Below are 27,408 nucleotides of genomic sequence, written 5' to 3'. Positions count from 1 at the left end.
CGTGAATGTCCGCGGCACCCCACAATTAACGCGTAATCGAGCGCTCATACGTGAGAGAAGAGGTGCCGGAGGGCACAGACAGTGTCAACAGCAGTGCCTACAAGAGCGCAGGGACCACCTTTAATACTGCGCCAATCAAGAAAGGGTGTCTGCCACCCGAATGCGTGCCACCCATGGGAAGTAGTGTAAACATCACCCACCACACTACTGCACCTGCGAGGCAGTAGTGGAAGCCGCCCATGCGTCCACCTGCAGACGAAGCATAAGTCCCCTGTGCCCCAATAGTAGCAGCTTAGGGTGGCACTGAACCCCATCATCTATGGAGCAGAGGAATCCCCCACTCAGTACCTTATCCCTCCACCCCATCCACTTAGCACCAGTGTTACGTGTGCCGGGAGGGTCCGGAGACCTTAGATTCGCCTCAGTGCGCTCTGCAGGGACGATGGTCACTACCTACCTGTGCCTGGCCGCGGCTCCTGTCAGCCGGCTTCGGATTCCAATACAGCCCGGTCCCGGAACAGCAGGCTCCGCCCGAGGCGCACCGTTCCGACTCCCACACTTGCGCTCGCGCTTATTCATGGGAAAATGAAATACCATGGGACGGAGACCCAGCAGGAGAAACTCTGTCACAACACAGCCCTGTAGCTGGCCACAGAGATGTGTGCGGTCTTTGTCTTGTTTTTGTCTGTCAAATGCCTTCTGACAGTGGTGAGTTTTTGGATACCGAGGCGGTAGCCTCATTACTCCACATTCATTTTGAGTTTTTTAGTCGCTGTTTAGGTTGTCTTATTGATGTGTGATGCTTTGTCACAGTTGAGGTTGGATCACAAGGTCAGCGCTGTGATAGGCCGTGGGTTGCGGTCAATTTGGTTTGCAGAAGTGTCAGCAAGTTTTATCGCAGAGTCTTGTTTTCGTCTGCCAAATGTCTTCTGGCGGTGATGAGCTTTTGATGGCTGCCGCGGCGGTTGCCTTCTGACAGTGATGAGTTTTGGGTGCCTGCCGGGGCGGTTTGCCCTCAGGCAGTGATGAGTTTTTGGATGCTGTGTTGCTGTTTCAGTTTCACATGGTTAGCGCTTCGATGGGCCGCGGGTAGCGGTCAAATGGGTTTGTAGAAATGTCTGCAAGTTTCCTGATCAGTGGGTTTTCTTTTTGATCCAATCCTTTGTAGAATGTCCTGTTGAGTTTGCGGAGATGGTCGTCCAACATCTCAACGCCTAGGTCTCTGTGGAGGTCTGCTGTTCTTGTGAAGATAGGAGCACCTGCTGCAATCCGTAAGGCCCTGCTCTGAAGTCTCTGTAGGTCTTTCCGATGCTGCGGGCGGCAGCCACTCCAAACTGGTGCAGCGTACGTCATGGTTGGTCGAATTATTGCGGTGATTGCTCGCACCTTGCTCTGCATGGGCATCGACTTGGTCTTCAGGAGTGGGTATAATGCAGCCAGTTGTGTTGCTGCTTTCTGGCAGGTCTTCTCTATGTGGTTTCTCCAGCTGAGTTTAGAGTCCAGAGTCACCCCCAGGTAGGAGCTGCTGTTTTCCCATTTGATCTCTTCCCCATTGAGGAGGATCTGTGGGTGTTTCCTGTTCAGCTTTCTGGTGAATAATGTTGCTGTGGTTTTGCTTGTGTTCAGGGTGATCTGCCAGTCACTGTACCATTCGGAGAGTCTGCTGAGTGATGTCTCAAGGTTCTTAGCCACTTCCTTTTCGCTGAAGGATTGGGAGATGACTGCAACATCATCGGCGTAAAGAGCCAGATCAGTCTTCTTTAGGTCCGTGGGGATGTCGTTTCTGAATATGTTAACGAGGAATGGTCCTAGGCTTGATCCCTGAGGCACTCCAGCAAGAATTGGGTGTGACGTTGAGCATTCTTCTCGTACCGCCACGTAAAAGGTCCGTTTTGACAAGTAGCTAGACAGCAGTTTAACCAGGTAACTTGGAAACTTGAGCTTGATAAGTTTGTTCAGCAGTCCCTCATGCCATACTCGGTCGAATGCTTTGGCTACAGAGATGTGTACCGCACGCTGGCTAGGTTTTATACTGCCTTAGGTAGCACAGCCGGGAGAGGGAGGTACCCGAAGCAAAGCCTGGCTGCATAAAGCAGCCACTCCCTAGGGGCGGTCCTACCACTCACCCCACATCAAGGCGACATTCCGCCTCCTCCTGTGATCACCTCAGGGAAACAGTTACTTCTTCACTCGCTCTTGAATAAGGTGACCAGATTTTCAGAATGAAATACAGGGACACAGCCATAGAAATAGGACTATGGTTTTTGGACATGCTGATTATGGTCAGAGAAGGACTACAAAAAAAACAAGCATTTGCAATGTAATAGGTTTTGCATTTGCGAGTGTTTTAGCTATTGAGCTATTGGCATTGTAAACACTATGTACTTATAGCTATTGCTTATAAGAAGCAAGACTGACAGTAAAGGAGGCACAGTTACTGCCAGCCTTGCTTTTCGTAAGCAAAGACTATTTGTACAAAATCTGTGTTTACGCACTGCTTGCAGGTTTGCAAAACTCATAAATAAAAGGCATTGTCATTTACAATTCCAATAGCTCAAACTCCCTCAAATGTGAGACCCATTGCATTGCAAATGCTTGTTAGGTGTTTTCAATCCAATCTCCATATTAAAGATTCTGGTATTATCATACAGATTATTTCCTACTCGATCAGCCAGTGGTGGTCTTAGTAGTGGCAGGTGATCAAGAAAGAGAGAAGGGCAGGGAGTAAGAAGTTAAGAGATAAAGTGATCAGAGAGAGAGGAGAGAAGGAGACAGTGAGAATGGATAGTTGGAAAGAGAGAGGCGAAGGGAGCAAGGCTGGTTTGAGAATTGTTCACAGGGATGCTTCTGGTTCCCCAGTCTAGCTTTGAAAGTGTTGCTGTTGCTGTTGCTGTTTTGTGTTGGAAAGCCGCCCTAAAAGTAATGCAAATGGTGCTTTGAGCTACTTTGCATTACTTTGCATCATGGAGTGGGGCCCATGGGTGATAGAAAGGCATTCCCTTGCTACAGTGCATGGTTTTTGACACAAACTGCAATGTACTAACTCTGTTAGACAGGGTTACACTGAAAAATAACACATTACCGAGGCAGGTACTAAACAGGAGAAATGTTTTTAATTCTTCTAACTTTTCTCACATTGCAAGTGTGCTTCACTGTACAGCACACATAACAATGAGGGGAACAGTTAGAAAGTGTGCTTTAGCATAGTATTTCTTACTGGAAGCCCACCTTTCCAGTATGTAACCTGTGCTAGACACCATGCAGAGACATTTGCAGTGTGTATGTGGCGCTAGGGAGCCTGTTAGAACACCAGTTTTGGGACAGAGCGCAGCAGAGCCATATCATACTAAATGCGGCTATGTGATGCGCTCTCCCACTAGTGCAACGCAGAGCAGCAACTTGGCTTCTTCACTGCGTTGCACACCATTTTTAGTAAACGTACTTGTGTTGTGGGTTACAATGACAGACTTTGGGTAAAACAGGATACACATGTGAGGGAATCTGCATGAGAAGGCATAGGTATAAAGAGAAAGCCCTATTTTTGAAAATCAGTGCACATATGTAGGAGAGTAGGATCTGCACTTATGTTGCCCCCACTTCTTTTCTGATGTTTACACTGGTTTCTGGCTATAGTCAGGCTGGAACCCTGCTTATCAGGGCCCAAGCCTCTCTGTTCTCTCTAAACAACTTGGAGTGCATATTAGATGCACTAGTGATTGGCTACTGTGGTAACTTATGAGCCCCTAGTATATGGTACCTTAGGTACCAAGGGCATAGGTACTTCACAGGCTTACCAGGGGCTGAAACATATATTATGCCACCCCTGGGAAGCAGACTAAATCTGACACCACAGGCCTGCTACTGCAGCCTGGGTGAGGTAGTGTTAGCACTCCTCACTAAGGTATAGGTTCCCTATATCTCACCATACACAAACATATAAACCTGTCAGTCACCCCTAAGGCAGGCCCTATCAATCCTGAGGGCAGGATGCTTGGTTTACATGTGAGGGGGTGCCTCTGCCTGAGCAGGGCCCCTCTGCAGTCTTCAGAGTCTATTCTCTGTGGCTGTTTGTGGATGCGGTTAAACCATATACTCTTAAGTGCATTATAACCTACCGGTGAATGCTAACTTTGGAATGACTGCATCAAAACATGTTGTGTTTGGTGTCAAACAACTTGGAATCATACCCCCACACCAGTAAATGATGTGGGAGTATGATCCCACCCTTCTAGAGGGGACGACATGTACCCACTGTGGAAACACGGTAGAATCCTAAAGAGCCCTGGCATCACAAAATGGATGCCACCAGCACAGACACTGGGCTGCCCTCCTGCTGCTGACTGAAACTCGCAGTTGAGGAGGCCCAACAATAGGCATCCTGTCACAGGGAGGTGTCACCACCTTCCAGACAGGGTTTAGTGTATTGGGGCTGGGTGGGTGCACTCCTAGAGTGCTTTGAAGTCCTGCACTGGGGGAGCAGTAGGCTCCTCTGTGCATATGCCAGCTCAAACCGGTTCAGGGGCTACCTGCCCCTGCTCTGGCATGAAACTGGACAAAGGGAAGTGGGTGTCACCACCCAGTCTCCTGACCCTCCCATAGGAGGGGTCATAGAGCTAGTCCCTCCCTTTCCTTTACTATAAGATAGGGAAACCTTGCCATTGCAAATCAGATATCCCTGAATGACGCTCTACAAGAAGAATCCTGGCCCTTCGACGTTTCACTACCTTTGGAAGACTGAAGAATCTCCCTTGGAGTCAAGGAGTGACTCCCCTGCTTGGCAGGCACCAAAAACTTAAATCAACGGTCACAACTTTCCTGCTCCCGCTGGAGTCTGAGGTCCCTGCAGCCCTAAAAGTTGATTTCCTGACTTCTCGACAGCCATTGTGAGTCCCCAGCAAAGTTTAGGCGAGTGAACCCCACGAGTGACGAGGAACAGCAATACCCGGGTACTGTGCACTATTGTCAAGTGCAACCACTTCACGATGTTCTACAAACTTATGCATTGGACCACGTGTGGCCCAAGCCTCCAGCAGGATTTCCACTGAAAATCAGATGCCTACCCCGTCCTGAGTGACCGTGGGCCCCTGAAAAGCGATTCCTTACGAGGCGTATTTGCGATCCCTTGCCTGTTGGCTTGTGGGTCCCCGAAGATTTTTCTATCAAACCAAAGAGCTTCCTTGGTTGCTCCAGGCTTGCCTTCACTTACCCTTGTTGGGTGAGGCCCTCAGACCTTTCTGGTCTGCACCGCTGACTTTCTTCAGTTTCCACGAGACGTGCTGTTGCCAAGGCTTGTTAGCTCCAATCTGGTTGCTGACACCTCAGTAAGCTGCAGACTTTCTGGGACACTCCAAATCCAGCTCTTAGTCTTCGTCGATGCCACCTGGACCCCGTGGCTGAAGAGTCAAAACACCCTTGATCACCTGAAATCACCCAACGACTGTGGGCATCCATCTTCCTGGGCCCGGGTCACTGGCAAGTGACTTTGAACACTGTCTCCTCTGCTTTCAGGTCTTCTTTCTTCTGAATCCAGCCTTGGATTCCACCGGACACTTCTCCAGTCTTCACAAACAGCAAATCATCTTCGGCTTCCATTGAAAACAACGATGCGACCTGACACCAAAAGACACCTATGCACCCGGCTTCCCTGGGTGAGGTAACTCGTGCACTCCAGTGCTCCTATGTGTGTTAGCCCTCGAATTACTTACCTTGTGAGTGGCTTGCTTGTAGACTCTCCCGAAGTACCATAAAACTTTAAAGATCCAACCGCGACTTGCTCCATTGAAATCAATAGGGAACCCGCGGCTGTGTTCTCACACTGCACGCGTCTCCCGTTTGTCCTTTACTTACCTGCCTTGGGTGGATTAGTGAGGCCCCAGCGATTCTACAGGCCCTAGGCCTTGTCCCCTTGCAAGTCGACATTCCTAAACCTCTTTTTTAGTATATGGTCTGGTACACCCCTAGGGCCCCAGCCATATTTGTGCTTAACTTATTGTGAAACTTTGATGTTAGCATATGTTCTTGAGATTAATAGAGTGTGTCTAGCAATAAATACATATATATTTTACATATATATACCTGTGTGGTGTCCTTACATTTGGTAATTCAAGAGATTATAAGGTAAAACAAGCTGCTTTACATTCCTCTGAGACTTAGCCTGAAGGCTGCTCTCCACAGCTACCACTAGGATAGCTTTCTTTAAAAGGTTGTCTTAAACCTATCTACCATAAGAGTCGAATTGGACTGGTGCAAGGTGGCCACTTTAACTAGTGACCAGCATATGCCAGGCCAACTTCTCACAACATATGTAGAGAAAATAGAGCAAGCAGGGTTTCAAACAAACTAGAATTATCACTGATAAAAAGGAAAGAATATAGAGAGCGCGCGGCGCGGCGATTCAAGATGGCCGCCGGGTGAGGAGCTCCGCTCGGAATATGCCGATTCGAGCGTGAAGGTGCCTCACTAAGGCAACGGAGCTTCGCTCCAAGGATGGATTCGAGCGTCGGAAACAGTGGAGACTATTTTGGCAGGTTTTCCTGATCAAATTGCTGTTTTTTATCGCTTTAATTGTGCAATTTCTGCTCTCCTCAGATGGCGGCCGCCATTTTGTTTTTTCTTCAACGTTTTTTTTCCTATTTTTGATGCCACTGTGTTTATCTGGTTGGTCCTATGCTGTTTTCCTATGATATCACAGAAGTGGCTGCTTTGATATACCTTATGCCATCCTTTTGTGCCAGCAATCGCTAGTGGTTGGTCTCTTTTGCTGCTTTTGTGGCCCCTGCGCACTGCATCTCTTGGTAACCACGTCAGAGGGAGCCAGCTGTGTCTCCGGAGACTCTGTACCTGTTGCTGTTTTGTTTCCGGTCATTTTCAATTTTTTGCTACGCTTCCTCTTGCTCTTGCTACGTTTTATCATCGCTGTCCTGCCTGCATTCTGCCACTGTGTTTTTCTGTCATACCTGCTTGCGACACCGTCAGCATGGAGGGCGCACATCCAACCAAACCCCATGGGGGCTCCGCTGGGGGAAGGAAGGACTCAAGTACTCCTTCTGTCAAACGCACCAAAAAAGATCCGCCTTCCCCAGTTAAGTCCCCGTCGCCTCTCACCCTTGAGGATATTATGGAGGAGTTGCGCCTCATTCGTCCTTTTATGACAGACACTGCTGCCACGCTTCAGAGATTGGACGACAAGTGGTCTAGTCTGGATACGAGACTGTCGGATGTGGAGCAGAGGATTAGCGATGCGCAGGACGTTGTTGCTAAAGTTGACACTCTCACCAAGGAAGTCGATCAGCTTAAGAAGGTGGCGGAGGATTTGGAAAATCGCAATAGGCGCAACAACCTGCGCATTTATGGTATTCCGGAGGGTTCGGAGGGGTCTGACATGATTCAATTCCTTAAATCTCAAGTCCTTCAAATTGTTGGCCTCCCGAAATCCTCAGACTTTAATATACAGCGCGCTCATCGTCTGGGGCCTCGGAATGCATCTTCTGCGTCTAAACCTCGTGGAATCATAGCATATTTCCTCCTCTACTCAGATCTTATGTCAATTCTTCAGGCCTCCAAGCAGCATAAGCAAATGATTTGGTCAGGGCACAAGATATTTTTCTCTCAGGATGTTTCCAAGCCTACGGCCTCCCGGCGAAAGGAATTTTTGGACCTTAGACCGGCCTTGCGATCTATGAATGCACGCTATGGTTTAATCCACCCTTGTTTCTTCAAAGTGACCTATAAGGAGAGAACTTTTAGCTTTGATGACCCTGCTGACCTGCGGAAGTTCATCCATACTCATAAGGGAGAGCTTATGGAATTGAGCAAACCCTAGCGGACTTTTTTTTTTTTTCTCTCTCTTAAAGCCTAGGACGATTTTGTTCTTCGAGATTATTCTGTTCATTACTGTATAACTCTTATATCATTTTGGTTTTTTTCTTAGCTCATCCCTTGTTTTTTCCCTTGTTTTGCAGGATTCCCTTGTGTGACGTTCTTGTTAAGGTCACCCTATGTCCTATCCTGCTGTTTCTTGGTGTTTACCCTATTCTGTTGCTGTTTCCTTCCCTAGATGTTTGGTAAGTTCCTTCACTTGTTATAATTGATTGCTATATTGTTCTAGTTTTTCAGTTTATAGTCTTTTTGTCTTCTAGTTCTTTTGATCTCTGTGGTAGTTTGTTATCCTACATGCTCCTTTTAGTGCGGCTGTTTTGTTTCACGTCGCCCCCCTCTCATAGTAATGTTTTTCGTTTACCTGCCTTCTGTGGCTAAAGCTTGTTGGCTTTTTGTCACCCTCTTTTGGATACCTTTCGGGGGTCTCTGTACCCCTGCATCCTCTCCTCTATTTTCCCTGTTCTCCTCTTCGCTTTTCCCCCCTTTTTGCTATGTGTCTTCCCTTTCTTCTTTCCTTTTCATCCCTGTCATTTCTATGTTTTTGGCAACCTCTTTACTATTTGTCACAAGTCATATTCCCTTTCCTCTTTTTCCTGAGTATGGTACCCCTCTTTTTTTATACTCTTTTCCACCTTTACCACTGTATTTTCGGTGGTGGACTACTTTATTCTCTCTGCCTTCTGTTACTTACTCTGCTTTTTACTTGGGTGTCTTCTATTTTCAGCCTATTTCTCCTTTTCTACGCTGTCTTAAACTTCATATCCCTTTTTGCTTATCTTTACCTCATTCTCGGGAATGAATGGTCTTCGTATTATCTCATGGAATGTTAAGGGTGTTCGCAATCCTGTTAAAAAACAACGTGTTTTATCTCACTTAGCAAGATTGAAATGTCATGTTGCACTGTTACAGGAAACTCACCTTAACTCTCAAGACTTGTCCTCGTTGCGTAGACAATGGGTGGGAGAGGCATTCTGCTCTCCAGCAGTAAATGGCAAAAATGGTGTTCTTATTTTGTTTCATAAGTCATTATCTGTTCAACTGCACAACGAACTCCATGATACTTGTGGTAGGTGGCTATTTCTAGAGGTAACTGTTAACAATTCACAATTTTCTTTCTGCAGTGTTTACGGCCCGAATGGTGTTGATTTATCCTTTTGGGGGGACTTCTCTAAGCTCCTTTCTTCTCATGCAAGTGATAATCTAGTGGTGGGTGGTGACTGCAACCAACTCATGGATCCATTTTTAGATCGTAAATCACATACCAGATATGTACCCAATAGAATGCAAAAGTCCTTTGTTAACGCCATTTCCTCTAGAGGTCTTATTGACTCATGGAGACTTTCTCATCCCGATACTTTAGAATTCTCCTTTTTCTCCCCAGTGCACTCTTCACATTCCCGTATAGATTATATTTTTCTCACACAACACTCTTTCCAATTTATGACCAACTCAGAAATAGGCTCAATTCTTATATCTGACCATGCTCCGGTTATTACTGATCTAGACTTTCCCTCACCTACCCCCACCTCTAGGCGTTGGCGCTTTAATAATTCGCTCCTCCTTGACTCACAGTTTGTTGAGCAGTTTAAATCTTTTGCGCAGGAATTTTTTACAAATAATCTCCATTCCACCCCTCACTTTCACTCTATTTGGGACTCCTTCAAGGCGGCTGCCAGAGGCTTCATTATTGCTTTCGTCTCACGGAAAAGGAGAACTGCTCTGTCAAAGTCGGCCCAAATTCTTAAGCAAATCAAGGATTTAGAGCACCTCTACTATACCACTAATTCTTCAGAAGTGCTCTCTTCCCTTATTAAGGCAAAGTTACAATACAATAAACACTCTTGGGACTCTGCGAGTAATATTCTTCTCAATTTTCATTCTAAGATGTATGGGGGACGAAATAAGGCCGGTAAGTCTCTTGCTAATTATCTAAAAATTAAGAAACAAAAATCTAAAATAACAACTATTACTGATTCACACGGAAATCCTCAACATTCTGACGATAAAATTCTCGATTGTTTTGTCCAGTATTACTCCACGCTTTATACACCGGAATCTGTTCCCTCACCTGCTCAAATTGAGTCCTTCTTTCAATCTCTCCCTAAGTCCTCGGATAGTCCTTTGGACCTTGCATTACTTGACGCACCTCTCTCTGAAAAAGAATTACTCAGTGCTATTACTCTTCTTCCCAAAGACAAAACCCCGGGCCCAGATGGCTTCACGGTTCGGTTCTATCTCCACTTTAAAGATATTTTGTTACAACATTTATTTTCTTTGATTAACTCATTTGTTATTCTAGGGAAGTCCCAAGGTTCTTTTACTCAGGCTATGCTATGTTTAATCCCTAAAAAAGATAAAGATCCCTCCCTCTGCAAAAATTATCGACCCATTTCTTTAATCAACACAGATTGTAAAATTTACGCTAAAGTCTTGGCATCTCGTATTAATAAGGTTATCCCAGATCTCACCAACATTTATCAATCTGGCTTTGTTAAAGGCAGATCCATTACTGACAACTCGAGAACCTTTCTTAATATTATTCATTTGGCCTCAAAGATGGACTCCCCTATCGCTGCTATTACCTTAGATGCCGAAAAGGCATTCAACAGGGTTTGTTGGGACTTCATGTTTGGTGCTATGCGGTGGCATGGATTTAGTCCCCCCTTCATCCATCTTGTTAAACTGTTATACTCTGCTCCCTCCACTTCTATTTGGGTTAATGGTTCTCAATCCTCTTATTTTTCTTTGCATAGAGGCACAAGACAAGGTTGCCCTCTCTCCCCTCTTCTTTTCATTCTTGCGTTAGAACCCTTTTTGGAAAAAATTCGTCGTTCATCATCCTATACTGGCTTCGTATTTCGTAACATTAATATCAAATTCACAGCATATGCTGATGATATTCTGCTCTACATCTCTAACCCTTCCACCTCTCTGCCCACGCTCTTTTCTCTACTACAAGAGTATTCTCGGGTTTCCGGGTACAAACTTAACATTGATAAATCTGAGGTTCTGCCACTTAACAAATTCTGCCTTCCTCATATGTTTCAGGGCTCGGGCTTTGAATGGAATTCAGGGAATATTAAATGTCTGGGTATCCTATACGCTAGCTCTATTAGAGAGACTGTTAGGCTCAATCAACAAGATATAGTTAAAAAGCTCTCTTCCCTTATAGAGCGTTGGTCCCCCCTTTTTCTATCCTGGTGGGGAAGGCTCGCCACTATTAAAATGATGCTTCTTCCGATTGTTAATTTTTATCTCTCTATGCTTCCAATTTCCCTTCCTCTCCATTTCTTCAAAACCATAAACCGCATTTTCACTACATTTTTATGGAATAAACGTAAGGCGAGGATTTCTCTTTCCCGTCTTCAACAACCTAAAGATCTAGGTGGTGTTAACTTTCCCAACATTGTTCGATTTCACTCGGCTTTCACACTAAAACAGATCTGGCCTTTTCTTTCTGATCTGTTTGACCCCCCTTTGACAGCCTGGAGCGCTATAGAGCTTGCGCAGCTTTCTCCTTTCACATTTGCTACGGCTTCCCGATTGTCTCATCCCCCACAACGCCTCCTTACCCCTATCTTTAAACATTCTAAGGCACTTGCTCTTTCCGTCTTTCGCTCTTCCCTCTCACCGTTGAAGTTTCATTCCTCAATCCCAATTTGGTATAATAAATCCATTAAGATTAATCACAGAGCTCTTTTTTGGAAAGAATGGATAGATAAAGGTATTATCACCTTTGACTCCTTAATTAGCAATGATTCCTTGCGCGATTTCTCTGATATACGTACCTCTTTCCAACTTTCAAATACACACTCCTCCCAATTTCCCTTGCTCAAAAACTCTTTAGATCTCTTTATCTCTCAGGGCGCCTCACTTTCCAACACTGACCCAACCACTTTCCCGCTACCGGACTTCTCTATTCCCCTTAAAGCTGCTGCCATTTACAAGTTACTCTCCTGTTCCCCTGTAGAGAGAACAAAGTCCAAACTTGAACTGTCCTGGGAAACGGATTTAGCCCAAGAGTTCTCCCTTCAAGTTTGGAATTCCTTGTGGTCAAAGCTACATACTGCCTCACGTTCTGCTGGCACCACACAGACCTTGTATTTTTTTTATAATAAACTTTTTTTCACTCCCTCTGATCTTTATAGGTTCAAGTTAACTGACTCTAAGAAATGTTGGTCTTGCCCCTCTGACAATAGTGACCTTCTTCATATGTTTTTCCACTGCCCGTTGGTTAAGTCCCTCTGGTCCCGTGTTTGGGCTAAACTGAACAATATCTTAGCTACCAACCACACATTTGAGATTGTCCATATCTTTTTGGGTGGTATGGCTTCTATTTGGGATGTTTCTATTAACGTACGTAAGTTTATAGACTTGTATATAGCTATTTCTTTACAGATAATTACGTCCAACTGGAAAGATACCTCGAAGATTTCATACAATGCATGGTGGAATTTATTGTGTCACCACCATCGGCTGGATCGTGCTTTTGCTACCACTGTTCCCCTTTTGATCAAAAAGGATTTGTTATGGTCGCCACTAACTAATTTTCTTTCTCAACATGTCCCTTAATTTGCTGTTTTTATTTATCATTGTTCATGTTCTACATATAGTTTTATCTTATGTATTTGTTCAGTTGCTAGCTTACGGTACTTATTTGATGCTTATCTTGTACATTGGTTGCATTTTCCCTTCCCTTCCTCCCCTTCTCCTCTTTTCCGCCCTCCCCACCCATGAATCAAAACCTTAAAATGCTTTTTCCCTAAGTATATGCCCTACCCTTTCACTGGCATCTTTTTAGAGTATAATGATTTTCCTCTTTATACTGTTTTGCTGTATTGCCTGTGTCTTCTCTACTTATATTTTTTGTACTGATGTTTTACTTTGAATATCCTATCTAATAAAGCTTTATAAACTTAAAAAAAGGAAAGAATATATGAATAGAGGTGAAATATCATTCAGCGTGCTCTATTACTTCAAGCTGGAAGACTATTTTTATAAAGCCAGGGTATTATGAGGAGACCGTGAAATACAGGGCCGTAGGTCAAAAGAAATGCATGAATGCGAGTAATGGATTGTGGTTCTTTTAAGAAACATTTTCAAATGAGGAAAGAATTAGTAAATGATGTATTCAGGGTAAAACTGTCTTGTTTAGCTATTTTTTTAAACGTTGAAGTAATTGCACAATGCTTTCCCGAAGCAAGAATTGTTCCATTGTTATGTACGTGTTCAAGTAGGCTAGAGCACTAGACATGGACTTTTTCTGGGAGGTAAATGAACACACCTCCCAACGCAACCAATCAGAAAGACAACACTAATGAAGCAGTGGGAACAGGAAGATACAAGAGACAAGCCTAAAAAGAAGTGACTATTACTGAAACCCAGCCAGAGTTATAACTTTTGCTCTCAATCAGTGTGGTGTCAAAATCATATAGTTCATAGTCATATCCGGGTCCTTGAAGGACTCGGAGAGCTTTTTCCAACCAGAACCAGGATGGAAACAGTACCTCTAAGTTACACCCAAATGTCAGCACCACCCCAGAACCAGACTGGAAAAGAAAACGGCTTCCAAAATAAACGAAAGAGAACGTCCTTTGCATAAATCCATCTTTGTCTGTTGCCAGTGATATATTGATTTCATTGGATGAAGTTTGCTTATAAACGCTATACATGAGAAGGGATATCACTTTAGAGTGCCGGGGTACCTGTATGTTAGAAAGAGAGTTTGAGATGGCACTGTCAGATAACCAAATCAGACCTTTGAGTCAGACTGGGCAAACCTAGGATTGTTTTGGGTGATTATTTCCAGAGATTATTTATTTTATATTGGGCATTTATAAAGCGCAGTGCAACATTACTATGACAGATGCTGAAGTCCTTGGATGAAGCAGAACGATTTTTATTATTTATTTATCTGCGGTTGAGTATAGCGCTAATAAAGCCCATACAGTAGACAAGCGCTTTACATGAGCTTTACGCCCGGTAAACATAGCGCACCGGTTAACAGCCACATTTGACACAAGTACTGGGCAAGGCCTGCAATATGTTACAATGTGTATATTTGTTTTGCAAGCCATGTTTACGGAGGCATGCATTTGTGTTCGATTTATTGAAAGTCTGAGGTAAGAGTAGACTTTTAAAACATTCCTGAATCATGCCCACAAACAGCAACAAGCATTGGCATAGCCAATAGGTCTTGCCTTTGGGACTTTATAAGTGCTTAACCATGCAACACTTGATGTTGTTGCACCAAGGATATTGTGCTGGATAACTAAACACTTATAAGGTCCCAAAGGCGAGACCTATTGGCTATGCCAATGCTTGTTGTCTTACTGTTGTAGCCCAAAATGCTACTTCACTCCAATCGTATTTCTAGGACCCCTAGGGCCAACATACACTATTGTAAGAACTCGTTCCCTAACATAGAGCCAGACCTGTTTATTTTTGCCAATTTGCTTTGGAACTATTCCATAGACCTTATCTCTTAGGAGGCTTTAGGGTTTCACTGTGAATAGGGGAGGGTCCTTATGTTATGTGGAAGGAGTTGCACTTTCTATTCCTGGTACACCCACTTTCAAAATGATCTTGCCATGATTCCATTTCTGTGGTAGCCTGCAATGTGTTAAGTGTTACATTTCCAAAACTGGCAAAGCACAGCGTAAAAGCATTCTGTTAATATGTGGGTCAACGACTTGTGGCAATGTTGGTGTTTTCATAAAATGTGCGAATTTGAAAAAAAATTGAGGTAAAGTTGGACTCAGCCCCGTTTATACTATATGTAGTGTTTATCAAGTGCACATTATCTGTATGTGTTCTAGCTAGCAGGTGGCGGATAAATCTTACTTTTTCACCCTTTGCATACATGCATGCTATTTATAAAGGTTTGGACAGCTCTTCTGTCAAGCAAAACCTACATAGAGTGAGCGTTGGCTCTTCCCAGGGAGTTTAGCTCTCACTAAATGTCACTGACTGTTTCTTGTATCTTTCAGTCTCTTGTGCAATGCTTGCAGTCGCAGTACATGAGGTACGATTTTCATCCTCAAGTTCTGAATCATCACACACTGAATTCCTTGGCATGGGCATATATTGGCTATAGAATGTCATCAGTGATGTCATTTGAGATGTCATCAGTGGTGTCATGAGTGATGTAATATGTGATGTCATCAGCAGTGCATTGCGGGCGCGCAAGTTATAGTTAGCTGAACTAACTATAACGGGGGAATTTCAATGGTTTTGTACGAGTGAAAAGTTCAGCTAACTATAACGCCCCTGAAACCTATGGTTTCTTCAGTGAATTTCTAAGGTTTTTTAAATGCTAATTCCTAACTATAACGTGCCTGAAACCTATGGTTTTTTCAGTGAATTTCAAAGGTTTTTTAAATGCTAATTTCTAACTATGCCTACAGAGATAGGACATGTGAAGAAAGAAGAAAAAACGCACAGAAAGAAAAAAAGAAATGCAGAAAGAAGCAACAGAAGTCCTCAAAGATGAAGAAAAGTGCAGGAAGAAGGATAACATGCAGAAAGAACAAACAGAAGAGCAGAAAGAAGCCTTGTTGCAAAATCATCCTGTACCCTCAACTTTTTCAGACGGATACTGGTGGTAACTGAGTCTGACTAACCAGTCCTAGAGCCAGTGCTATGTTAAAAGACACTCAGAATACAGTGAAAACACCTACATACACTAGGGAACACTATGCGTTGGGGTCCCCCTGTGATTAGCATGACCTCCTCTGTAAGCCCCTAGTATATAATAGGGCAGGGGATTAAAACTACCTCTTAAAACGCGCCACAGGAAGTGTTTGCACACGTCACCTCAGGCCCCGTCCCCTCCCTTCCCCACTGTGTAAACAGGCCTTGTGGCAGTTTTAAGTTGGGAGATTAAGTCCCCTTGAATCCTGAGGGTCCCTAGGGGCAAAATAGCCCACTAGGTACGTCCATTAAGCACCATTGCAGAGAGGTGTAAAAAGGGGCACGGCCTGCACCACCTCTCTGGAACGCAGAGCAGTGGCACTTTACTAGGAAGCACCTGGTGGGCTAGTTGGCCCCCAGGGTCCCTCAGGATTGAAAGGGAATTATTTCCCCAACTTAAAACACGCCACAGGGAGTGTTTCCACACGTCACCTCAGGCCCCGTCCCCTCCCTTCCCCACTGTGTAAACAGGCCTTGTGGCCGTTTTAAGTTGGGAGATTAAGTCCCCTTGAATCCTAAGGTCCCTAGGGTCAAACTAGCCCACTACGTACCTCCAGTAAGCGCCACAGAGCTGCGTTGCATAGAGGTGTAAAAAGGGGCGTGGCCTCAGAACACCTGTCTGCAACGCAGCTCCCTTGTGCATACTGGAGATACCTGATGGGCTAGTTGGCCCTCAGGGACCCTCAGTATTGAAGGGGAATTAATTCCCCAACTTACAACTGGCCAGGGGGCGTGTTTGCAGAGTGCTGCAAGGAGGGGGCGTGGCCTCCGGCACGATGCCGGTCTTTTATTTTTTTTATTTTTTTTAAGAAGGAGGGCTGTGTGGCCCCCCTTCTTTTTCTAATTTATTGGCTCTGGGGACCCCATCCCCCAGGGCCTGCACCCTCATTTTGTTTGTTGAAAAAGATAAATTTGGATGGGGGCCACGTGGCCCCCCTCTCAAGGCCTTAATCGGCCCCGGGGACCCCAACCCCCGGGTCATGGCCTTTTTTTTTATTCTTTAGGAGGGGGGTTGCGTTGCCCCCCTCCTCAGGCCACTTATGGCCCCGGGGACCCCATCCCCCGGGGCCGGCCTTTGATTTTTATTATTTAAAAAAAATGTATATTTATAGAAACACCTAGGACATGCTGGACAAACCGTATGTACCTATCACCATGACGATTTGCGTGATATTCATTAAAAGGCGACTATGCATACAATGAATCCACGTGGAATGTATTTACACCGCTAGTGAAGCTCTGACGTGTCTGACGCCCTACCGTGCCTAATCCCGGCGCCCCCGCCGGTGGGTACTCTCCAAGTAGACACCCTTGTCGTTTATTTATACAAACATGGGTAGCTATTGACGGGCATATTTAATACACACGCACACCAAGCCATTCAAACGGGATTCGACAAAAATTCAACCAAACTATGCAAGAAACCCCCTTCTTGGTTAATAAAACACACATCCACCGCCAGATGTGTAATACTTTTTATTTTACTCTCTGGAAAGGAGACGAACCTCACTTAAGAGTCACAGCGTGCTCCTGGCTGAGCCCAATGCTGTGTTACACCCACCAGTGCCCGCCGAGTGCCACACACCTCTGTGTTGTATTCCACCAGCTAGTGCATATGCTATGACACTCTCTAGCCCATGTGCACTGTAACACCACCCTGTGAATATGTCATGCCACACTTGCCTTCGCACGGGTTATATTGCCCCATCTAACGTGCCTTCCTCGATGCCTATGTTATAACGCACAACGCTATGCCATACATATTACAATCTGGGATCCATATCTTTGTCACAGTGCATATGCAACGTTACACTCCCCAGCATATATTTTATATTACAACTTTAGAGACTAGTTAGGTTACACAACACTGCCCTGTGCATATTACACTCCAAGGTGCATATCGCATAGCACGTGCTAGTGCCTGTGCTATCTCGTGCTCTCCAATGAATCTGTCATTGCGCACAATGTATTGCATATTATATTTCACGCCCGGTTCATCTTATATCACACTTTTTGGTGCATAGTTTATACCATATACTATATCTAGTTTTCGTTTTCAATCGTGCTCTCAGGACTATGTTCTATATAACACTGCGTCCACCTCCCCTTTTCACGGGCATTACATTTTGCGATGGGGGGTGGAGGGTCAGGGGGTGTTTCTGCCAAGTGAGCCCGTAGTCACAGTCACAAACGTCCTCTTCTTCCTGAATAAAAGTGAGATTATGCTGCATACTTGTTCATATTTTAAGTAGTTCGCACAGACACACATTTTAAAAACAATAAAGTTCCTAATACCCACCTTCTCTGAACAGTTAGCTTGCTGCCCCATCCACCTCCTCCCTATCCTCTGTTGTCTGAATCCATGGACTAGCCTCCTCCCTCCTGCCATGCATGGTCTGATGTGCTGCTACTGCACTCCATTTAGCATGAAGTACCAGTCCACTCCTCCTGCCCTCCATTGCCCAATTCTATGGCCCATCACTGACCTTCTGCTTAGCCTCTGTGCTTAGCTTGCTGCCCCTATTCTCCTTCCCCCTGCCCTCCGATGTCTTTGTGCATGCCCCTGCTCCATCCTTTTTGCCCACCATGTTCCATGGACCTGCCACTCCTATCTACTCTGAGTGTTCTGTTGAGCTGCCACTCCCCTCCCACCTGCCTAGCATTGTCAGATGACTGTAACCTGTCCCTGCCACATCCACCCTGCCTGTCCACATGCCATGCCCCTATCCCCTTCCTCCTGTCCTCCATGGTCTATTTTACTGCCACACCCTTCTGCCCTCCCTGGTCTATTGTGCTGCAACTGCTCCTCCTGCCTGCCCCGCATGGTCTGTTGTGAGGCCCCTTCCTCTGAACTCTCTTGTCTGTGCCCAGGTCCTGACCCTCCCTTCTATCCTCCATGGTCCTTTGTGCATGCCCCTGCACCCTCCTTCTTGCCCATCATAGCCATTGTGCTGCCACTAACCCTCCCGCTTGCCATGCATGGTCTTCTGTGCTGCCATGGCCCCTCCCACCTTCCCTGGGTGGTCAGCTAGCTGCCCCTGACCCCCTCCCACCTTCCCTCCATGGTCTGTGTGTATGCCATCATAGTCTCACTGTTGCTCTCCATGGTGTGCCTTGTTTCTAGTGCCCATCCTGCCTGACCTCCATGGTCATCTTGCTGCTCCTACCCTGCCCCGTTGCCCCCAGCCCTCTTTTTCCTTTTTTTTTTATTTTTTTTTATTTTTTATTCATCATCATCGAGAATTATATTTAATGATACATTTCATTATGCAGTTTCATCAAAAAGAAGAAAATAAAAAACACAAAAAATTAAAAGTAAGAAAAACAAAACATGATAAGACCAAGAATGCATGGAGGGCTAGCCGATTGCCCCCGATCAAAACGGAGAATGTCAATATTTTAATCTTTTTCAAGCCTCTCTTTCCAATAGGCAATAGGGGCCCATATCCGATTCCCCATTTGTCTTGTCTTCCATCCTTTTTTATCGTACAGGGCTTTTTCTAATGCATATACAGCTAATAATCGTGATAGCCATTGTTGGAATGTTGGCGGATTTGGATCTTTCCACATTTTTGCGACACAAAGTCGGCTCAAAATCATCGCTATATATAAACTCAAATTGGGGTATTTCTACACCATCCCTAGTTACCCCCAGAACCATAACTTCACTAGTTATAGTAATTTTGATCCCTAGTGCTCTATCCAAAAATTGCTCTATTGAGTTCTTAAATAAATCCAAGGCGGGGCATGCAGCAAACATATGTATAGTATCTGCCTGTGTTGCCTGACATCTTGGGCAAACCACTCCCGTCGTTCCACCCCATTGAGCAATTCTGTGTGGGGTGTAATAGAGCTCAAACATGGTCTTATATTGCTGGACTTGTAAGGTGGCTACTCTTAACACTGAGTTTGATAGCTTGAAAGCTTTTTCAACCTCATTCCCAGATAAATTTAATTTTATATTCCATTTTTCTATAACCTTTGCACTATCGTCCTCCTTGTGCCTGGTCAATTCCCCGTATACCTGGGATATTGAGCAGCCCTTCTTATCTCTTAGAATTTCCATGATTTCTACTCTCCGATAGTTGATATCCCCTCCCTGTTTTTTTAACAGAGCTGATCTTATTTGAAGGTATTTAAAAAAGTCCCTGCGGTCTAAGCTATATAGCTGCTGTGCTTGATCAAATGTTATGAAACCTGTTGTACCCATGAGGTCACCGATCGTTTTTACCCCCATCATATCCCACCTCTTCATAACTGGATCATAAAAGACCTCTGGCCAGCCCTCTTTTTCCATGTGCAGACCCCTATTCCCTCCCTCCTGACTTGTCTGTTCCATTGTAATGCCCCTGATCCGTCCCTCCTGCCCTTTATGGTCTGTTATGCTGCAGCTTTCTCTCCTGTCTGTCCATTATGGTCAGCTAGCTACCATTGCCTCTTTCCCCTCTGTTCTCTGTTGTCCATGTGCATGGTCCTGTTCCCTCCCTATTGCTTTCTATGGATTGTTGTGCTGCACTCCCGTCCCACATACCCTGTGTGGTGTATTGTGCTGCTGCAAACCCTGATGCCTGCCCTGTAGGGTCAGTTTGGTGCACCTCTCCATGTCCCTCCTGTCCTCTGTTATCCGAGTCCATGTCCCCACCCCAATTCCTCCTGCCTCACATGATCCAATGTACCATACTTGCGAACATTTTGAACTTGGTAAGAGGGAGATTTTGAAAAAAAACTGGGGTATTGATTTTCCCTTTTGAGTTACATTGAAAAAGAGGAGATTGTAGACAGGAGACAGATCAAATAAAGCCCATTTGAGCTTAAAAACATTGGACGTTTCCTGGCTGAAACGGGTCTGTTGGCATGTATGGTTGTACTACCACTGCCTCTTCCTGCTGTCCACAATGGTCTATTATATTTCCTCAGCCTCTCTTGCCAGTCCTGTACTGTTGGTTTGTTGCCACTGCCCCCCTTTCCACTGACCTCCATAGTCTTTTGTGCTGCCACTGCCCTTCCAGCCTGCCCAGTGTGGTCAAATTGTTGCCTCTGCACTCTCTTACCTGCCTTCAATTTTCAGAGTCCGTGCCCCTGGCCTCTGCCTCTCAACAGTATCCCAATGAACAACTAGATTGCTAACATTCTATTTTCATTACAAAAGTGTGGAACGCCTGACATCATCTTGATGTAATCAAAACTGTAATACCTAGAGCATTTCCTTTAGAAATTACATATATGAGAGGGTCTTATTTGCATCAAAATTATGGTTAGTGCTCTAAAAAAATAAAATGAGGACATATGTTCTGAGTTTTCAAATAGCGACAAAGAAGTTTTAAATTATTTGTAATCTTTGTGTTTTTTATCCAGTTGACCACTTGATTAAATGTTGCACTTAGGGGAGAGGATGTGGTGTTACTTCCAGAGCTGCAGACTTTGCAACTGGGGAACCAGGTTGGAGTTTCTGCTTCAGCTCAACATTCTGTGATTGTGGTCAAATCACTTAATCTCCCCATGTCTACAACCAAAATGAATTTGATCTTGTGTGATATAACCAATGCTCATGTAAAGCACTCCAATACCTGACAAGTCTGCACTATATAAAACTGCAAATACACAAAAAATAAGTGTTTTGCACACTTCTGTCATTGGGCTACATGTGGGCTACATCTGGGTGATATTTGTGCTGCATTTGGGCTCTTTTGTCTCTGGTGGCCATCTTGGGAGATTTATTTGTTATGAAGTTTCCTCATTTCCTCATTTACTGCAGTCTCTTCAGTAGGAAATGCTTTCAGTTTTTTACTTTGATTCCATCAAGAAGGTATTCAGATATGTCACACATTTGCAATAAATTCTGAATGTTAGCAGTCTAGTTGCTCTTTAGATCACTGTAGTAAAGCTACAGCTCACCACAGAAGTATGCTGCTGGTATTAAAAGTGCATGTTTCAGTCTGCATATCAGAATCTTTTAATGAAATAGAAGAGGATTTGAGAAGTCACTCAAAATGTGCCCTAATTTTTCTTTCTTCAGCACTAATCATAATTTCTATGGCAAAATGAACCCCCTCATTGTGTTCCTTTTTAAATTAAATGTTTTAAGTGTTACCAGTGTATTCCAATCAAAATGGCTTCAGATGTGCCATACTTTTGTCATAAGACAGTAAGCGCTCTAGTTGTTCTTAAGAACACTATGGGACATTCTGTCATTGGGCTATACTTGGGCTACATCTGGGTGATATTTGGGCTACATTTGGGATCTTCTGTCTCTGGTGGCCATCTTGGGAGATTTATTTGTTATGAAGTTTCCTAATTTCCTCATTTACTGCAGTCTCCGCAGTAGGAAATACTTTCAGTTTTTTACTTTGGTTCCATCAAGAAGGCATTCAGATGTGTCACACATTTGCCATCAATTCTGAATGTTAGCACTCTAGTTGCTCATTAGAGCACTGTAGTAAAGCTACTGCTCACCAAGGAAGTCTGCTGCTGGTATTCAAAGTGCATGTTTCAGTCTGCATGTCAGAATTATTTTATGAAATAGAAGAGGATTTGAGAAGTTAAAAAGTGCCCTAATTTTTCTTTCTGCAGCACTAATCATAATTTCTCTGGCAAAATGACCCCCCTCATTTTGTTCCTTTGTAAATTAAATGTTTTAAGTGTTACCACTTTATTCCAATCAAGATGGCTTCAGGTGTGCCATACTTTTGTCATAAGTAAGACTGTTAGCGCTCTAGTTGTTCGTTAGAACACTCTGGGACATTCTGTCATTGGGCTATACTTGGACTACATCTGGGTGATATTTGTGCTACATTTGGGCTCTTTTGTCTCTGGTGGCCATTTTGGGAGACTTAATTGTTAAGAAGTTTCCTAATTTCCTTATTTACTACAGTTTCCTCAGTAGGAAATACTTTCAGTTTTTTACTTTGATTCCATCAAGAAGGCATTCAGATGTGTCATTCATTTGCCATAAATTCTGAATGTTAGCACTCTAGTTGCTCATTAGATCACTGTAGTAAAGCTACTGCTCACCAGGGAAGTCTGCTGCTGGTATTCAAAGTGCATGTTTCGGTCTGCATGTCAGAATGTTTTAATTAAATAGAAGAGGATTTGAGAAGTCACTCAAAATGTGCCCTAATTTTTCTTTCTGCAGCACTAATCATACTTTCTATGGCAAAATGAACCCCCTCATTTGGTTCCTTTTTAAATTAAATGTTTTAAGAGTTACCACTTTATTCCAATCAAGATGGCTTCAGGTGTGCAATACGTTTGTCATAAGTAGGACTGTTAGCACTCTAGTTGATCTTTAGAACACTCTGGGAAGCAGCAGTAGAACACAAAGGAATCAACTGACAGTCTCTGCACTTGTTGGATGTACATGTTTTACTGAGAATGTCAGACTTCATTCTCACATGACTGAGAAAGATAATGTGAATTTACGGACAATTTGCTCTTAGTTTAGCTTATAGATCACCTTCCAAACCTCTGTGGGAAAAGCATGAGAAAATAGTTTTCTCTCAAACATGATTCATGATATCACAGCAGAAGGCTTTTTCACATGGTAAAATCACCTTAGAACACACCACAATTCCTAAAATGAGTATGGTACCATCAACAAATGATTTATAATGTAACTAAAGTCTTAAAACCTTCTATTAACTGCAATGCTTTTTAATGAGGTGCTATCATGTATAATGGTCCCAAGATGGCTGCCAACACTTCTTGGGTGAAGTACTGACAGCCAATCAGATCTCACGATGAGATGTGTGGTTAGGCTCCGCCCAGATATATCTATCTTATTAACTCTAATTTTCTCAGGAACTACTGAACGGATTTACACCATTTAAGCAAAAGGCACGAGTCTGAACTGAGGACTACCTCTTTGCCAAATTTGGTGTAATTCCGTTCAGCAGTTCGGGCTGTAGCTGCGTCAACAGGTCCCATGGGAAAATGCATGGGGAAAATGTGTTTTGGGACCCCCCTTTTTTCTCGGCCCCCGCTTGACGAATCACCGTGAAATTATCAGGTTAGGAGCGGACCGGAGCTGGCCAAAAGTTTGGACAATTTCGCGAAGATTCGTCAATCGGCGCCAACGTTATTCCAAATAGAATGTTGCGGATTTCCTATGGAAAATAGGTCCTAACTATAACTACCTACTGGCGACTGCCAGTAGGTAATATCTATATATATATATATACATATATATATATATATATATATATATATATATATATATATATATATATATATGAAAACTCCGTCTCACAAGCTGAAGAGGTGTCCTCAAAAAACGGAAGCAGACCCAAGGTGCGGTGAAAGAATCCAATAATTTATTTAAATATAACAGACACCACCGCCGCCATTACGCGTTTCAGCCCGTCACAGGCCTTGGTCACATATATATATATATATATATTATCTACTGGCGGTCGCCAGTAGATAGTTATAGGTAGGACCGTGTTTCCATAGGAAATCTCAAAATTCTATTTTGAATAACTTTGGCGCCAGTTGACGAATCTTCGTGAAATTTTCAAAGCTAATGGGGCGCTCCGCTCAGCTCCTACCCTGAAAGTCTCGGGGGGATTCGACAAGTGGGGGCCGAGAAAAAAAGGGGGTCCCAAAACGCATTTTCCCCATGCATTTTCCCATAGGACCTTTAGTCGAAGGTACAGCCCGAACGGCTGAACAGAATTACTTGAAATTTGGCAGAGAGGTAGTCCTCAGGTCAGGGATGTGCCTTTTGCATATATGGAGTCAATCTGTTCAGTAGTTCCTGAGAAAATTGCAGTTAAAAGCACATACATATCCATAGCCGCGCACCGTGCGCGCACCCTAACGTGCGCGAGCGTAATTCTGATTGGTTGTTACATGTCAGTCAACGTTCGAATCGGTCGAAATCAGGAAGTGTCGGCCACCATTTTGTTTGTTTTCAGTGCGAGAGTGGAAAAGGAAGGTGGCGAATGTGAAAAGGGGGCAGGGTAGAGAGTTCCTGACCCCCTAGCCATTGTCAGGGGGTCCCTGAAGGACCCCGAAGGCAGAAAAAACATTTCCATTTTTTTTAAAATCGCGGAGGTGCGCGCACCATGCGCGCACCGTGAAAAACCATTAAAAAAAAAAAAACATGTAATACGTAGTTTAATGAAAAAAAAATATTTAAAAAAAAAATACATACATAACTAGCATTTAAAAAACCGTACATATTCACTGAAAAAACCATAGGTTTCACACACGTTATAGTTAGGAATTAGCATTTAAAAAACCTTGCAAATTCACTTAAAAAACCATAGGTTTCACACATGTTATAGTTAGGTGGATATTTCACTCGTAAAAAACCGTTATAGTTAGTTCAGATAACTATAACTCGCGCGACCGCCACTCTATCACAAGGATGATGTCATCAGTGATGTCAAGAGTGATGCCACTGACCATGTCATGAGTGATGTAAAATGTGACATCATGAGCAGAGGATTGCGGGCGCGCGAGTTATAGTTATCTGAACTAACTATAACATGTGTGAAACCTATGGTTTTTTCAGTGAATATATATATATATATATATATATTCACTGAAAAAACCACAGGTTTCACACATATTATAGTTAGCTCGACATTTCACTCGTAAAAAACCCTGCAAATTCCCCCGTTATAGTTAGTTCAGATAACTATAACTCGCGCGACCGCCACTCTATCACAAGGATGATGTCATCAGTGATGCCATCAGTGATGTCATTTGAGATGTCATCAGTGATGTCATGAGTGATGTCACTGACCATGTCAAGAGTGATGTAATTTGTGACATCATCAGCAGTGGATTGCGGTTGCGCGAGTTATAGTTATCTGAACTAACTATAACGGGGGAATTTCAATGGTTTTTTACGAGTGAAATGTCCAGCTAACTATAACATGTGTGAAACCTATGTTTTTTTCATTGAATTTGCAAGGTTTTTTAAATGCTAATTCCTAACTATAACGTGTGTGAAACCTATGGTTTTTAAGTGAATTTGCAAGGTTTTTTAAATGCTAATTTCTAACTATAACGTGTGTGAAACCTATGGTTTTTTTAGTGAATTTGTAAGGTTTTTTAAATGCTAATTTATGTATGTATTATTATATTTATTTTACAATAAACTACCTATGTACATAGTTATAGATTGACTGTATCCTGTAATATGGAATGGCTCAGCTCTTTTTTTTTTAATTTGGATAAAGTTGAACAGCACAGTTAATATCTTCTATAAACTTATAAACAGTTTAAAATGTTTTTTTTTTAAGGGTTTTTCACGGTGCGTGCACGGTGCGCACACCCCGCGGTTTTTTGAAAAAAAATAAAATGTTTTTTTCACCCTTCGGGGTCCATCAGGGACCCCCTGACAAAGGCTAGGGGGTCAGGAACTCTCTACCCTGCCCCCTTTTCACGTTCTCCACCTTTCTTTTTCACTATCACACACAAAATGGCGTCCGACTCTTCATGATTTCGACCGATTCGAATGTTGACTGACATCTAACCACCAATCAGAATTACGCTCGCGGACGTTATGGTGCGCGCACGGTGCGCGCACGGTGCACGCATATAGATATTTATGTACTTTTAACTGCAATTTTCTCAGGAACTACTGAACAGATTTACACCATATATGCAAAAGGCACATGCCTGACCTGAGGACTACCTCTTTGCCAAATTTCAAGTAATTCTGTTCAGCCGTTCGGGCTGTACCTTCGACTAAGTGTCCTATGGGAAAATGCATGGGGAAAACGCGTTTTGGGACCCCCCCTTTTTTCTCAGGCCCCGCTTGACGAATCACCCCGGGACTTTCAGGGTAGGAGCTGAGCGGAGCGCCCCATTAGTTTTGAAAATTTCACGAAGATAAGTCAACCGGCGCCAAAGTTATTCAAAATAGAATTTTCAGATTTCCTATGGGAACTCGGTCCTAACTATAACTATCTACTGGCGACCGCCAGTAGATAATATATATATATATATTCACTGAAAAAACCATAGGTTTCACACATGTTATAGTTAGCTGGACATTTTATTGATAAAAAACCAATGAAATTCCCCCGTTATAGTTAGTGCAGGCAACTATAACTCACGCGACCGCAATCCTCTGCTGATGCTAATACTGTATTTAGACACTTATTTGCCCATGTCTTCTTCCATTAAATTTTAGCTATACATATATTACAAATATTTTTTTTTCATAAACACACATATGTCATCAGCAGAAGATTGCGGTCACGTGAGTTATAGTTGCCTGCACTAACTATAACGGGGGAATTTCATTGGTTTTTTATCAATAAAATGTCCAGCTAACTATAACATGTGTGAAACCTATGGTTTTTTCAGTGAATTTGCAAGGTTTTTTAAATGCTAATTCCTAACTATAACGTGTGTGAAACCTATGGTTTTTTCAGTGAATTTGTACGGTTTTTTAAATGCTAAGTTACTTTACGCCATTCGTGGCGTGCGCGCCCAGTTAACGCAGTTTGTTCCGTGCGCGCACGGTGCGCTTCGCGCACCGCGCGCCCACTTTACGCAGTTAGTGCCGTGCACGTTATGCGGGATGGGCCATGTACGCACGATGCGCTTCGCGCACCGTGCGCACATGGGGGACATATTATGCGCATCTTTGTGAAATTTATTCTTTGTTTATTTCTTACCTGTAATAAGCCATGCACAAATGGTGCCCTTCAGGCACCATTTGCACACGGGGTGGGGAGTGTGTGGATAATTTTTTTTTTTTAAAATTTTTACCGTACGCATACGGTAAGCGTAATCGGCGATTTTCCGAAAAAAAAAATTTTTTTTTTTGGACTTGGGGGTTGTTTGGGGACCCCTATATCAATGCTGGGTGGTTAGGAT

General features: G+C 43.6%; 1 protein-coding gene and 1 long non-coding RNA gene across 8 annotated transcripts in view; one reads left to right on the top strand and one right to left on the bottom strand.

Annotated features, from left to right (window-relative positions):
• The window catches only part of LOC146809185 (uncharacterized), a 432,226-nt gene that overhangs the window by 147,526 nt on the left and 257,292 nt on the right, over window positions 1–27,408 (top strand). For all 7 annotated transcript variants that reach the window (XR_014966368.1, XR_014966365.1, XR_014966366.1 and 4 more), the window contains exon 3: window positions 7,962–8,063. Coding sequence is in view for 3 of the 7 variants with exons in the window: in XM_085616014.1 (XP_085472140.1) it covers window positions 7,998–8,063 (66 nt within the window). In the remaining 4 variants the exon portion in view is untranslated. The remainder of the gene's footprint in view (window positions 1–7,961; window positions 8,064–27,408) is intronic.
• Window positions 1–27,408, bottom strand: part of LOC146809187 (uncharacterized) — a 171,180-nt gene that overhangs the window by 128,403 nt on the left and 15,369 nt on the right. The window lies entirely within an intron of this gene.

This window comes from Triturus cristatus, chromosome 7 (genome assembly GCF_964204655.1).
Source record: "Triturus cristatus chromosome 7, aTriCri1.1, whole genome shotgun sequence".
NCBI lineage: Eukaryota > Metazoa > Chordata > Amphibia > Caudata > Salamandridae > Triturus > Triturus cristatus.
Note: the sequence above shows the minus strand (reverse complement) of the source record. Positions and strands in the feature narration are given on the sequence as shown.